We start from the raw sequence: 15,452 nt of genomic DNA on the forward strand, positions 1-15,452 counted from the left end.
GTGATTAGTATTATTACTGAGATTTTACAGAATACTCTTTTAAAAATTATTATTTTCACATGCGTAAATTACGTTTGGCGCGGTGTTAACGCACTCGCAAATCGCTTCCGGAGTAGTACATTAATTAGGTAATCTAATTAATAATATTAATTGCACATTTTTACATCAGTGCAATATCTGTCCGCTTTCTCTATGCTATCTGTCTAACTCGACTTCTTCTGACTTTTACTTTCATTTTCCTTCATTTCTTCATAAACTAATAAACTCTTGGTCTGCAAAGCGGCGTATGATGCTCCTTATGGAGCCGAAGTCGTCTTCCTTGTCCCGAGTATCTGTCCCTCTATATGGCAATCAGCCGTAGGAGGTTAAACCACAATAACCACATGCGTAAGTGTGTGTTAATAGGAATTCAGCGTAATGAGTTTATTTGATTAGATTATGCTTTTCTTAATTTACTGTAATTACTTAATTTACATTTGAAAAATAAAATATTTTTATAACGAAAATAATTATGGATTTAACAAAAATAATTGTGGACAAAACTGTATTAAATTTACATTTAAATGTAAAAAGTTTATTTTATATGTTACTTTATATATTATCACTAAAAAGTTACTTTATATATTATCACTAAAAAGTTAATTGGATTATACAAATTTAAAACAAAAAAGTACTACGAATGACGGATCCCTTTCGATCAGTCTTTTATTTGGATTATCTTTGGTTTAAACTTTATTGAGATTAGTATTAAAAAGTCATATTTTGTAACTTTTCGTAACCATTTGATTGTTGCTTGCCTCTGCTTGATGTTATAGATTTTCGTTTGTACAAGCGGTAAAACACCATTGACAAATTTGTTCTAAATTGCTTACTCTGAAAGCAGAATATCAAAGGGTTTATAAAAGAATTTGATAATCGCATTAAAACAAAGACTTGGGAGATCCAATTATTCCATTTTACGTGTTCTTCTTTTAAAGAACTCAGTACTAAAAGTATTCTATTTGGTAAAATACATATGCAAAAGGCAACTCCTAATATTTTGATAGTTTTGATTGTTTTGACTTTACGAATAAGTATAATATCAACTTTACTGACTTTCATAGAATTTGCTAAAAAGACTCCAGATGTTTGAAGAAAGAAAGAGATTTGGTAAAAACAATAAGAAACAATATCAACTGGTACTGCTGTATCTAAAATATAAATAACGAGCGTAAGGATAATTTTATCGGATGTTTTGTCTAAAAAATATTTACAAAAGTTTCCAAATTGCTTATTGTTCGGATCATATACTAAAAACGCTGCACATAATGATTCTGTGATTAAAGCAAGGAAGAAAATTAAAACCATTGTAGCTATTTTAAACTTTGCAGATTTTTGTTGAAACAATAAACATTTTTTATACAATATTGCGTTCCATCTTTCAATTGAAATAAACACGAGTATAAAAACTAAAGCGCCTATAAACCAATAAGGTAAAGAATAACCGGTAATAAATATGCACATCAAATCACCACTAATGTTTTTAGGATGATAATTTTGAAAGATATCAGTTGACATAATAAAAGTTGGTAAACTAAATAAAGATGCCATAAAGTCAGCAAATGCTAATGAAAATATGGCAATATGAAACGATGACGTGCGATTAATATTTTTAGATAAAAGTACAACAATCATTACAACGCCATTTCCAGTTATTCCTAAAATTGCAATCAATAAATACCAAGTTAGCTTCCAGTATTCTAACGAAAAACTCTTTATATTCTAAAATAGAATGAAACATGTACTTTAAATCTTAAAAAAGAAAATTACAGTTTAAATAATATCTTCAGTTTTGTAGTTTCATTTACATGTTAACAAAACTTTTTTTATAATAAAATATGTAGCATATTCTGATGTAGATTCTGTAAAATATATAATTGTAATAAATAAATATATTAGTTAAACAATAGATAAAAACTAAAAAAAAGTAAATAATAAATAAAATAAAAAATAATATACAAATATTATATTAATAACCAAAAGTGGTTTGGTTGCACCGTCATTGGGTGGACTGCTAAATTAGTTACCTTTTCTTTAATTTGAGGTGCTTAAAAGGTAATGCTAAATTTGTTAACTTTTCTTAAATTTGAGGCAACCGACTTTGGAGAAATATTGTTTTACTATTAAGATGCAATTTACTTTACATTTTAAAACTCCATCAGGAATTTTTTATTATTTGCAACTACGGCGTTGCTGACGAGAAGCTTAACTACGATATGTTATAAACAATGATTTGGCATAGTGGTTTTTTCATGAATTAGGCGAAATAAGTTTTAATATACCTAAATTTATACCTAAAAAGGTATGAAACTGAGTGATCAATCCGCCTAATCTGATCTGGATCAAGATATAAAAATTCTGTATGTTAATTGTGCAACTTGAAAAAAACTGATAAACAAGCTGATAAATTGTATAAGGATTTTGCAGTTAGCATTGTAAAGTTCTTTAAGTGCCTTATTTATGATGTCTGACAGTTGTTATAATGTACGAACGGCTTTAGGGCAAAACGATTTAGTTCTATTAAATGAAATTTGCAAGAAGTTAGCTTATGAAGTTTATGTTTTCTGTATAAACTAAATCTAGATTCATCTTAAGCAAATTTTCAGAAAACATAGTTCAAAAGTTCGAAATTGGATAAACTTGTACCCATTCAAAAAGCTATCAACTTATTTACTTTATACTATTATGCAATAAAGCAGCAAATTATCTTCAGCGAAGATAATTTGTTGCTTTATCTGCAATCTTATGAAAAGTAAAAATCTTTAAAAGTCATTTCTTGTTATACGATATGTTTATAAATATATAAACTGATTTTAATGAACTATTTTTTAAATATATTTTAGATATAATAATATATTAACGATATTTCGTTGACCTATTGTGGTCAACTTCATCAGGTAACGAAAAAACGTTACAAAACAACATAAAACCAACCGTTTAAAAAAGAAGACATTAAAAAGCGTAAAATATAAAAATCAATCAAATAATATAATAGTGACGTCAGGTAAATAAAAATAAAGTAAAAATAAAATAAAAATTAAATTAAAAATAGTAAAGTTATTGATTACGACCCAACATCTACATTCACCACTAAATTTTAAAAACTGTTATGTAAATTAAGGAAACAGTTTAAGTTAGACAATGCCACTTACTTTAAAATGTACCATCAGATTGCGTTCCACCTAGAATCTATGGCATGGTTAAAGCTCACAAACCAGAAAAAAACTACCCAATGCGTCCTATTGTTTCCACTATTAACACACCACCTTATGGAACATCAGAGTATCTGGTTAAAATCATTCTAGCAACATTAAATAAAAATACAACTTGACTAATTAATTCAAGCAGTTTTGTCAACTATGCTAAAGAATGGAAGATAGACCCCAATGAAATTCAAGTTTCATTTGATGTAGTAAATTTATATCCATCTGTACCGATCGATGAAGCAATACCGGGTATTATTAGCATATTGAACGACGATTTAGAGGATTTAAAACCTTGGACTAGATTAACTCTTTTAGATATACACCAGTTAATTGAACTTTCACTAAGCAAGTGTTACTTTTTATATGAAGATAAAATCCGAGTTTTACCTTATTCATGTCCAATTGGTTTATCGTTGATGGTAGTCATGGCTGAAGCATTATTGCAAAATATAGAGAAAGAGCCCTTAATATAGCGTTTGTTAATTCATTCCAACCAATAACTTACAAAAGATATGTTGACGATACCCATGCTCACTTCGATTCAAAAAAAAACTAGAACTGTTTCTTAAAACTTTAAATGAACAAAAGCCGTCCATAAAATATACTGTTGAACTTGAAAACGGAAGAAAACAACTTAACTTTTTAGATATATCTATTACAAATACAATGAACGGGTTTTATGAATTTCAAATACACCGTAAGGATGTATTTAAAACCGAACTCTAACATCAACCCAAGCATAATTACTGGCGTCTTTAAAGGGTTTCTTTGTAGAGCTAAAATAAATCTGCTCCCAAAACACCTCTCACAAGAAATTGATTTCATCATAGATACATATTTAGAAAACGGCTATAACAAAAGTAATCTTAGAAAAAATAACCAAAAACTATTTAGACCGCGTTTCAAAAAATACTACTTCTAAACAATTAAATAAGTTTGTTAAACTACCTTGGGTACCTATTATTGGCCCTAAACTCCAAAGAGAATTTAGAAAACAAAGCATTAGAGTTATATTTACTTCATCTCCCAATTTAAATAACATACATAACAAAACAAAACACCACCGAACTCGAACCCGGGTGTTTACGAGCTCAAATGCTCATGCGGAAGTATATATATTGGTGAGACTAAAAAGAAAATCATTTCAAGTGCGGAACACCAAAGAGCCTATAAAAATCAAAAATGGTTGAGTTCAGGAGTCACGGAACATTCTAGAACATGCCGTGGTACTTTTGATTGGCTGAATCCTAAAATCTTGACAGTCATTCCAGAATACAGGAGAAGAAAAGTTAAAGAATCCCTGGAGATAAATAAAGCAAAAATTTGACACGAGATAGGTATTAGGCAAACTGTTTTGAATAGAGATGATGGGGATAATGTGAAAACAAAAACTTGGGAACCAATTTTGATAAAAATGACGTCACCGTTATATTATTTGATTGGTTTTTATATTTTACGCTTTTGAATGCCTTCTTTTTTAAACGGTTGGTTTTATGTTGTTTTGTAACATTTTTTCATTACCTGATGACGCTTACCACAATAGGTCAACGAAATATCGTTAATATATTATTATATCTAAAATATATTTAAAAAAGAGTTATAAGCTGCCTTTTCTATTAAAATCAATCTATAAATATATACATATATTTATAGATTATATATATATATATATATATATATATATATATATATATATATATATATATATATATATATACATATATACATATATATATATATATATATATATATATATATATATATATATATATATATATATATATATATATATATATATATATATATATATATATATTTGTTCAGAGTTTTACGCAAATAGCGATCATCAGATGTTACAAATCTCAAGAAAACAACGATAATATATATATATATATATATATATATATATATATATATATATATATATATATATATATATATATATATATATATATATATATATATATATATATATATATATATATATAAATATATATATATATATATATATGTTATAGATATAGATAAAGATATATAGATTCTATATAAAAAAGATATATACATAAATCACGACAAAACTATGCTAGTTGTATGTAATTTAATAAGACAAGCATACGTTTTTATAGTATTATTATAAAAACATATGCTTGTCTTAGTAAAGTACAAACTGCTGGCATAATTTTCGTAATATTGCTGTTGTGATGTTTGTATATGTAAACATATATTTTTTAAAATATAGATTTTTCATGATGTCAGTTATAATATAAGCAACACTTCCACAAAAAATACAACTGATTGATGTTACCTAAAGCTTGATGCCAAGCAATAAATATCAGTTATACATAATATTTACTAATCTAGGTACGCGGAAATCGCGCTTTACGGAACCGATTTTTGTGCTAAAATTTTGTGACTCGTTTTTTTTACTTCTTTTTAGGCAGCGTGAGGTAGACGAAGTTTTATGGAGTTTCTTTTTAGAAACATACTTACACGTAGATACTTTTTTGAATAAAGAAAAGTTAATCTTGATTATTTAAAGACTTTTATGTATGGTTACTGAACTTTTTCATGGATTATTTTGCTCCAAAATATTTAGTTGATGTACTCACATTAATTTGTAGTCGAAGAAATGTTGATCCCGCTTTTTTTATTTTTCTAACACATTTATATATGTATTTCCTATGTACAACAAAATTTATAAATGTATTTCCAAATTTCAACGAAAAATAATTGGTAGCAGATAGTTTAAAATGTGTTATATTACGTACAACACTTTTTCAGGTAGCCTTGGCAAACGTTTTTAAATGTGTTTTTTATTAGAAACATATATAAACATAAATTATTTTTATGATGAAGAAAGGTTGAGCTTGATTTTTATATGATATTTATTTATGGTTACTATACTTTTTCATGGATTATTTTACTGACAATTTTACATGAAAATTGTGTCCCTGTTCTCACAATAATTTGTTGTTGAAGGAATGTTGATCCCGCTTTTTTTGAAAGTTAACCTATTTTTTACATCTATTTTCTTTGCACCTGTCAAAAAATCAGCAAAAAATAATTGGTAGCAGATAGTGTAATTAGTTTAGGACTTTTGGTACCTAAATTCTGTTTTACTGTTGTTTTTTTTCGCTAAGCGGAATACGGGAGCGGGGAGAGGGGCCATTTATTAAAAAAAAATTGCAATATTGTGTTATTTTGATTTTCATTATTAGATAAATGGATAATTTAGCTAAAAATTATCTGGATTCTTTAATGAATAGTAAGTTTAATATTTTTTTAAATAACAAAAATATTATTGACTATTTTTAAATCAAAACAATTATAAATACTATTTATTATGCATATGTTTATTTAAAATGTAAAACTTTATTTTTTTTTTTTTTATGTAACATTTAAAAAAAGAATAATGTCCACTGACTCAATAATCTTTTTATTTAAAAAAAATCATGTATCACTGACACATTAATCTATTTTTAAATGATACATAAAAAAAAAGATTAAGGTTTTATATTTATTATAAATTTTTTTATTTGATTTAATCTGACACTGTCAGATTAAAACTGTTGATTTTGATTTGATTGTTAACTGATCAGTTGACAATTTTGTTAAGACCAATTGTATACTTAATTGATTTAATCTTAACAATAAACTTGTTCGTGTTTTCCAAATATAATAAAATATATTATTATTACTATTAATTTTTTATTATTTATTGAATTGTGTACTTCTTTAAAAAATAAATTCCAATTAATCAATAAAGTTTTTTAAATTATGATTATTGTGTTTTTTGTTAAAGTGGTACTATCAGTTTATGATCAAATCAAAAGTAACAGTTTTAATATTAAAACATTATAATGTTTACTTAATGTTACCTGTTTAATTCTTGTTTAGGTCCTAGCACACATGCTGAATTTTTAAGATTTCATAAGTATAAATCACATAATTTATATATAAATTATGTGATTTATATGGTAATATTATAATTATATTATAACCATAACCAATAACATTTTCATTGCTTATAACTTACTGTTAAAAATTTCAAATTTTTATATGTAATTGTACAATTTTATTGTTATCTTTAGTCCAATTAACACAGCCTACCACTGGTAAGTTTGTATAGCATAATTTTTTGTAATGATTATAAAATTCCGAATAAGAATGTATGCTTTACTTTAGTTTATATTTTTTCAATCTTACCTCCTTTCAACACTTGCTAAATGTATACATTTAGAAATTTTAAAAGCTAGTACTTTTTAATCTGTGAATAGGTTTAATACCAATTTCAGATTCATAAATTGCTAAATTTATTTTTTTAATTACAATTTTTTAACTTTAGTTCCATCTGTATCTGTAACAAGTGATAAGTTTAGCAATTATTACTTTTTAATATGTCTATGTATTTCTTGAATATTAAAATATTTTTTATTACAACTTTTTAACTTTAGTTCCATCTGTATCTGTAACAAGTGGTAAGTTTAACAATTATTACTTTTTAATATGTCTATGCACTTCTTGGCAATACAGTATTTATTTTTGTTTGAAACTTTATTAATCTATAGTGACATCTTCCCCTGCTATGACTGGTAAATTTTTTATTTTTTAAAAATATTTATCAAGTCAATCACTTTTACAAATCATTGTTTATAACAAATGCTACATAGTTTCATTCAGTACCGTGTTTATTCACAAATTATTGTCATTTAGAGCTTGCATATGGTGAGTTTAGAAGATATAGGTTCCAACACCCTGGACCAACTGGAAATCGCGCGTATTTGCGATGGTTCCAGTTAGAAGGAAAAGATAGGGAGCAATTTAATTGGGCCTATCAACCTCCTAAGAGGGGTGCTGGAAGCTCTAGCAGAAGAGGAAGTCGTGGGCGAAGACAGAATGGTGGTAGCTTTGTGATCAATGGTGGAATTCACAATTATTAGGTGCCACCATTCCTTTTTTTTTTTTAATATATATATGTAATAACATCAAGTTTGTTTTCCATTTTGTTTCAGTTTAATAAATAATTTAAAAACAAACCATTGAAGTGTAATAGTTTCAATTTAATATTTTGAACTTTCAATGTGAATAAAAGTTGTAGTATAAAAATTAGTAAATTGGTATATATATTTATACATATTTATAGATATTCAAAGTAGATTTTTTTTTTGCGGATTTCATATCCCTTATTAAATTCAGTGTTAAATATATTATTAATTTTCAAATGTTAAGAGAATTGGCATATTTATTTACTATTTCTATTTTAGTTTACTAATAACTGTTTGTTTGACTTCAATAACAGTTATTTGATCTTAAACTAGTTTGGCTTATGTTTACAGTTCCTTAAAGTTATATTGGCATTATTGTGGTTAAAATACTAGTTTCTTTTAACAATTACTTGCTGTTATAAGGTTTGTAAGAAATTTTTTAAGTACATTTTATTTATTACATTTCTTTACATGTTGCATTATAATCTTATAAAATGTTAAAAAATTATTATATATTATTGATTTACTTTTCACAAAGTTTAATTATAATTATAATATAGAAATTATCTGTATATACTTTTTACAGGAAATATGGGTCCAAAAAATAGTGGATGTGTGTTGCAGGATACAGTGAAAAAGTTTTTAGCTACAAACTTCACTTTGCATGGCGAATTACACACACACTGTAAAAACGGACATGTAGTTCTCTTATTCACTAATAACGGTCATTTGTCAAAACTATTAAATTAGTCAGTTATTTAGTTTAAACACAAGTAAACATTAACTCTATAATGTTATTAATGCTTCTAAATAATTGACTCGAAATTATGAAAGGGATTGTACAAATTTTATTGAATTTTGTAATCAACCCTTTACATACCAAGCCCCAAGCGTGTCAGTGAGACAGGCCTTCACGTGGTGTCTATTGTTAAAAATGAATTATTTAGTTTCATTATTGGAGTTTTAAATATTATCATTTACTAAAAGCCAAGACACAAATTAATTACGTTTTGTATTTTAAAAATTTTTAAAATACAAATTTTAAAATTGATTTTACCTTTCGCTTTTTTTTTTTTTTTTTTTTTTTTGGGGGGGGGGGGGGGGTAATTGTAATGTGTAAATAATTAATAAATGTGTAAAATAATTTTTTAAACTAATTATTTTAAAAAAAAACGCAATTTAACACCATTTTTTTCAATTTCAGGTTGGAGAAGGGGGTGGGGGGTTGTTAATCGTGGTACACGCCCCTTCCCTAACAAGTGTGTTTAAAAAAAAATTCAACTAATTTCTCTCTTTAAAAGAAACACTATTTAAAACCGTTCTTCAATTTTCTTGAAAAAAAAAATTTTTTAGTTGAAGAAGGGTAACGCCCCACCCTACCTTATGTGGTAAAAAAAATTTTGTATTATAATTTTCTCTTTTAGTTACACAATTTAAAATCGTTTTTCAAATCTGTTTTTTTTTTTTTATATATTCTTTTTAGGTTGGAGAAGAGTTAGGGCGTTGGGCGTGGCACTCGCCCCACCCATATTGGTTTTTATATACCACTCAAGTAGACTGTAAAGTAAGAAAATGTAATTTATACTTATGAACACACAATATAATCTTGGTGTTCTCTAGTTTAAAATATTTATTAGAATGTAACATTTCACTGCGAGGGTGTTAGATCATAACAAAGACACCCAACCGTTAATCGAAGATACAACTCTAATATTTGGAATAAATGGAATGGAAGCAAATTGTAACAAATTTTTGTGTATAAATATAAATAATTTCATCAGAAAAACACTTTTTCATGTTGAAAACTTGTATTTTTTCAGGGTTATGATGGTGTTTCGGTATCCTCCGGGACCCCTAGAGACTATTTTATTTAAGTTATACTTGTGAATGAAAGGGGATGAGTTTGTGAGACTGGTAGGGAAGGGGGGGGGGCAAAAGAGAAATAAATTCTAGATCCGCCCCTGCATACATACATACATACATACATATGGCAATTTTTTTGCAGTACCCGGCCCAGAGTATGTTAAAAGAAGTTTTTAATAAAAATTTACCTCAAATGCTGTAACTATATGTTTAAGTGGTAGTTTAAATTGTGTCAAAATATTATTAACAGGATTGCTTTTAGTTTTAACTTCAACCAATAAACTTCTTGATATAAGTCTAAGATTGTTATCGAGTCAATAACCACAAAGTCCTGTCACGGAGAAAACTGTCCGCTGAAGTAAACTGTCCGATCGGACATTTTACTCCGGAGTAGAATGTCCTAGTTTGGAGTAAGTTGTCCGACCTAGAGAATAGTGTAATTTTATGAATTGCGGCTGATTTTGTACCATCATTTTAAAAGTTAATTTTAAAAATGGATGAACATAATAATGCTGAAGAAAGAATGCTTGCTGGTTTTAGTAACTATATATCTACATCTGTTTATTGCTATGACTGCACACCGAATGAAAAGCGGGCTATTCGACAAAGAGTAAGCAGGTATAGATTATAAACATTATACATAGATTATATCATTTTGTATCTATGTTACTAGTAACATAGTTACAATATGATATATACTTTTATACACTGTTAAGAAAGTTACAAATATAGTCATTATGACAAATTATTTGTAACATTTGTGACACTGTAAAGTAGATTACAAATATAGTCGATATGACAAATAGAATATATGATAATTTTATATTCTATTTGTCAAATAGAATATATAGTTATCTTATATTCTATTTGACATATCAACTATATTTGTTATTATATTATATACAGTATCAGTGTTACAGATCACTAAAGTATATAATATAATATATGTTAGTGATCTATTTTGCAGTGTACATATAACATTTTGTAATATATGATGGCATTATTGCTACCATTTTACATTACATGTTTTGTTATGTATTAGAGTATGTATGTCCCTAGTATACTAGCAATCAACAAAGTATGTCTACTGAATATTTGTATTAGGTATACCTAGGTATACTTGGTTTCACACAAGTATATACCTAGTATTCACAGTACTTTCAAACTAAACATAGTAGATTATTTTTACACAAAGTAAATACTTTGCTCCCATTTAATAATACTTACAAGGATATTCAAAAAAATTATAGCAGAAAAGGTTTATTTATGTTTTATTGGAAGCAGTTCCAATAATACATAAATAATTATTTATACTTTACAGGTTCAGGATGGAGGATGATAAACTGCATTGGAAGTGGTTTTTAGTAATTAGCAAAGAAAACAAATTGTTAATTTTTGTCATAGCGAACCTACTGCTGGTCACCTTGGTAGAAAACAAACTTTTTACAAGCTGTCAAAACGTTTTTACTGGCCAGGAATTTTCAAAGATGTAGATTATGCTGTATGTATATTACATCATTGTTATTAATATGGCATTTATATATATATATATATATATATATATATATATATATATATATATATATATATATATATATATATATATATATATATATATATATATATATATATATATATATATATATATATAATACCATGTTATGTTTTAAAATATAAAGAAAATTTTAATAATTGAATGACAGAAGATTTGAAACAAGTTCTTAAAACTTTAAGTTGTTTAAAATGTTAATCTATTTTACAAATAATAACACTTTTATAGAATATAAGTATAATTACTACCTGATACATATTATACATTTGATAATGTATAATACATACATATATATTGTATTATGTGAAATTTTTTTAAAGTATGTTCTTAAATAATTCTAAATTTAAGACCTGTGACATCAGAATATTAATATATACCATATGCTAGAATTTGTAATTTGCAAGTTACACATAACATAGGTTAAAAAGTTTGTGTATAAGAGCTGTCTAGTTTTAAAATCTTGGATTTAACATCTTGTGTTTTAGGCTAATGGTTTAGATGAGCGGTTCAATCAAACCATCCAGTTAATGATTGTAAAATTTTGCAATAATTGCCACATTACGTGGTATACTCATTTGGATACTAGTACTTTTGCATACAATACATCAAGGCAAGAGTCTACAAATACGCTCCCTTTGAGTTAATGTTCGGAAGGAAGCCCATACTTTCTATAGAATTAGAAGTTGCAGGAGAATCTCATCAATCATTGTTAATTGATTTTAACACAAGACCTGAAAGCAACCAACATTTTATGAATAAAATAATTGAGGAAAGGTATAAAGCATTTACTGGTTTGCTAAAATATGATTGCAGAAAGTTACTGTAACAATTTGATTTTTTTCAAGGTTTTTTCTTTTTTATTTATTTATTTCTGGCATGTTTAATAGAGTTTTGATACGCAAAATGTTCTTTTTTTTTTTATTATAAATATACTTTGAAGTTTCACAATAATTGTTTATATTTTAGATCAAATCTGCTTGAAAAAGCTAAACAAAACATTAAAACGGCTCAAGAAAAGCAGAAAGAAAATAATAACAAGAAGCATACAAATCCATTTGTTTACGCCATCGGGTCCAAAGTCCTTATCAAAAATTTAGGAAAAGGATCATATCTCTTACAAGAGATTGAAGGAAAAGAAAGTTAATAGTTCCACATCAAACCATATATTAGTGGAAGCAAAACCTTAACACCAGAGGCTGATTCTCTTCAAGAATATCTACTTTCTTGTAGTAAGATAAGTAGTACGATTGATAGTAGACATACAACTTCTGTTAATGTTCCATCAAATACTTATTCAGTTTCAACCATAAGCTCTTCTACAAGCAACAACAACAACCAGAATAAAACATCTCATGCATTTTTAACACCTAGTATTAAATCTATTCCAATTACGATGTCAATGCAACCCTCAAAATGCTACTATGATGAGCATGATTATTGTAAACCAGCAAAGCAAAAATGTTATGAAACAAATGAATCCAATGATGATCACAACATTGAGATAAATTCAATTGAAGTAGAATCCTTCAAAATTGCATCCAAAGAAGGAGAGAACAAAGTATTGTGGATAAAAATTAGTTTATTTGAGTTGAAGTTAGTGGAAAAAAATATTCTTTGGAGTGAGAACAAGTGGCTAACAGATAACATAATTTTTGCCTCACAAAATATTTTAAAGGCACAATCATTAATTTCTGGTTTTCAAGATCCAATCTTAGGATTAAATACATCATTTGTTACTATGAGAAGTCCTTTTATCCAGATACTTCACGATGGATATGGGCACTGGTTTGCAATTAGCAATATAGGAACACGAAAATTAAATGAAGTTCATGTTTATGACAGCTTGTTGCACTCATTGAGTTATCAAGGGAAAAAACAGGCGGCTGCTCTTTTAACATGTCCTGAAAAAAACATTGCCATTAAAATAATGGATGTTCAACAGCAGAAAGGAGGCAATGATTGTGGCTTATTTACTGTTGCTTTTGCTACAGCTTTAACTAAGCAGATACAACCAGAACATTGTTTGTTTAAGCAAAGTATAATGCAGGATCATTTATTAAAAAACCTTCAAGAACAGGTTCTTCCCATGTTCCCAACTGTTAGTGTAAATGTAGGAAGGGGCTGTGTTAGCCGTATTGAGGTCATAGAAATTTTCTGTTCTTGTTGGATGCCTGCTGAAGGCAAAATGATTAAATGTTTGAAATGCAATGAGTTATATCACTTGAACTGTTTGATCAACATTTCGGAAAGCAGCTTTGATGATTTGTTGTGTGATTCTTGCAATTAACTTCTGGATATAAAAAGTATAAATAATAGCATAAATAAAAGTAATTATGAAGACATTTCATTATAGTAAGAAAGATTAAGAGTAGTATTAACTTAAAATGTAGCATTAGCTTAAAAAGTAGTTCTAGCTTAAAGAGTAACGTTAGTTTAAAGCGTTATTGCTCTTCTTCTTCTTTATATTTATTTTGTCTTATAACTGTCCTTATTTTGTCCATAATTTTATTTGAGCGTTATTTGTTTATTTGGATTTATTATTTATTTATTTTTTTTATGATTGGAGTTTGAAGAAGTTTTTTGTTATAAGGTTTCAAAGACTTGTAGTTTTTGATTTATTTTTATTTTTAGTTTAGTATTTAATTTTAGTTTAGTATTTTATTTTTAGTTTAGTATTTAAAAAAATGATTCTTTTTTCCATTATTTCATTGATTTTAACTTTACCATTATTTTATTTAAGTTTGCCTACTGTTGAAATATGGTTTTAATTTAGTAAACTTCCATGAATTTAAGTTTACTTTATTAATCATTCACCAACAGTTAAGGAAAAATTGAATTCAACTCAATAAAGGTAGGATTAGTTTTATTTTCAGGTAACATTGCAAATATGATTTAACTGTAGTTAGATAATATCTTATTGCTGTTTTGTACCATTATTTATTTACATTTATTTTACATTTATTTACACTTATTTACTCTACTATAATATGTATGTTGTACTATTTCTTAAACCCCACAAAGTATACCTTATCTAATCAAACAAACATATCATCATTGTTTATACAGTTGTGTTTCATTAATGGAACGGTTTATTTAATAGAATAGTGACAAACAAAAGCAGTTTCCTACTGCTTTAGCTTATTATTGTTGTTTAAAAATAAATACTAATTTTTTTTAAATTATAAAATTATCTTATCATTCTTGTAATTGTTTCAGTTGGTTGTTTTATTTTTATCATTGCTATTTGTATCATTAATATTATTAGCTGGTATTTACTTAAACTTTTCTTAAATAACCTACATTATTAAGTTTTTTTTGTCAAATATATATAATTTGGTTGACAAAGTCAACCAGTTTGGTAGATGCAATTTTTAAAAAAACTTACTTTAGTTTCTTAAATAAAATGGATTAAGTGAATGATGAAAAAGAAGAACAAGACTTTCTCGATATTAATATTTACTTAGCTAAAGGGGTCTATCCGATTAGGTGTATTCCCAATGAAAAGAGAATATATGTTTTCCAGGTTTAGAATGGAAGGTAATCAATAAAAAAATATGGCAAAGAAGGGTTTATGGGTTGAAATTATTTTTAGCAAGGAGCAGAGAAAGTAAATTATTTGTTTTTGTCATAGTAAACATCTTACTTATCACCTTAGAAGAACAAGCACTACAAGGTTTCAGAACGTTTTTACTGGCCTGGAAATTTTCCATAACAATTTTTCTATCATAATGGCATATCTAAGCAGTTAAAGCAAAAATAAAAAATCCATTTTTTATTTAAGATAATTGTTCAAACTTAAAATATTAT

The 15,452-nt window shown here is 26.7% G+C and overlaps 1 protein-coding gene across 1 annotated transcript in view; it reads right to left on the bottom strand.

Annotated features, from left to right (window-relative positions):
• Positions 1-539: 539 nt before the first annotated feature.
• The window catches only part of LOC136091390 (high-affinity lysophosphatidic acid receptor-like), a 32,828-nt gene continuing 17,915 nt past the window's right edge, over positions 540-15,452 (bottom strand). Inside the window, exon 3 of the mRNA XM_065818898.1 lies at positions 540-1,761. Within this exon, the coding sequence (XP_065674970.1) occupies positions 748-1,761 (1,014 nt within the window). The 3' untranslated portion in view covers positions 540-747. The remainder of the gene's footprint in view (positions 1,762-15,452) is intronic.

This window comes from Hydra vulgaris, chromosome 15 (assembly GCF_038396675.1).
Source record: "Hydra vulgaris chromosome 15, alternate assembly HydraT2T_AEP".
NCBI classification, from domain to species: Eukaryota; Metazoa; Cnidaria; class Hydrozoa; order Anthoathecata; family Hydridae; genus Hydra; species Hydra vulgaris.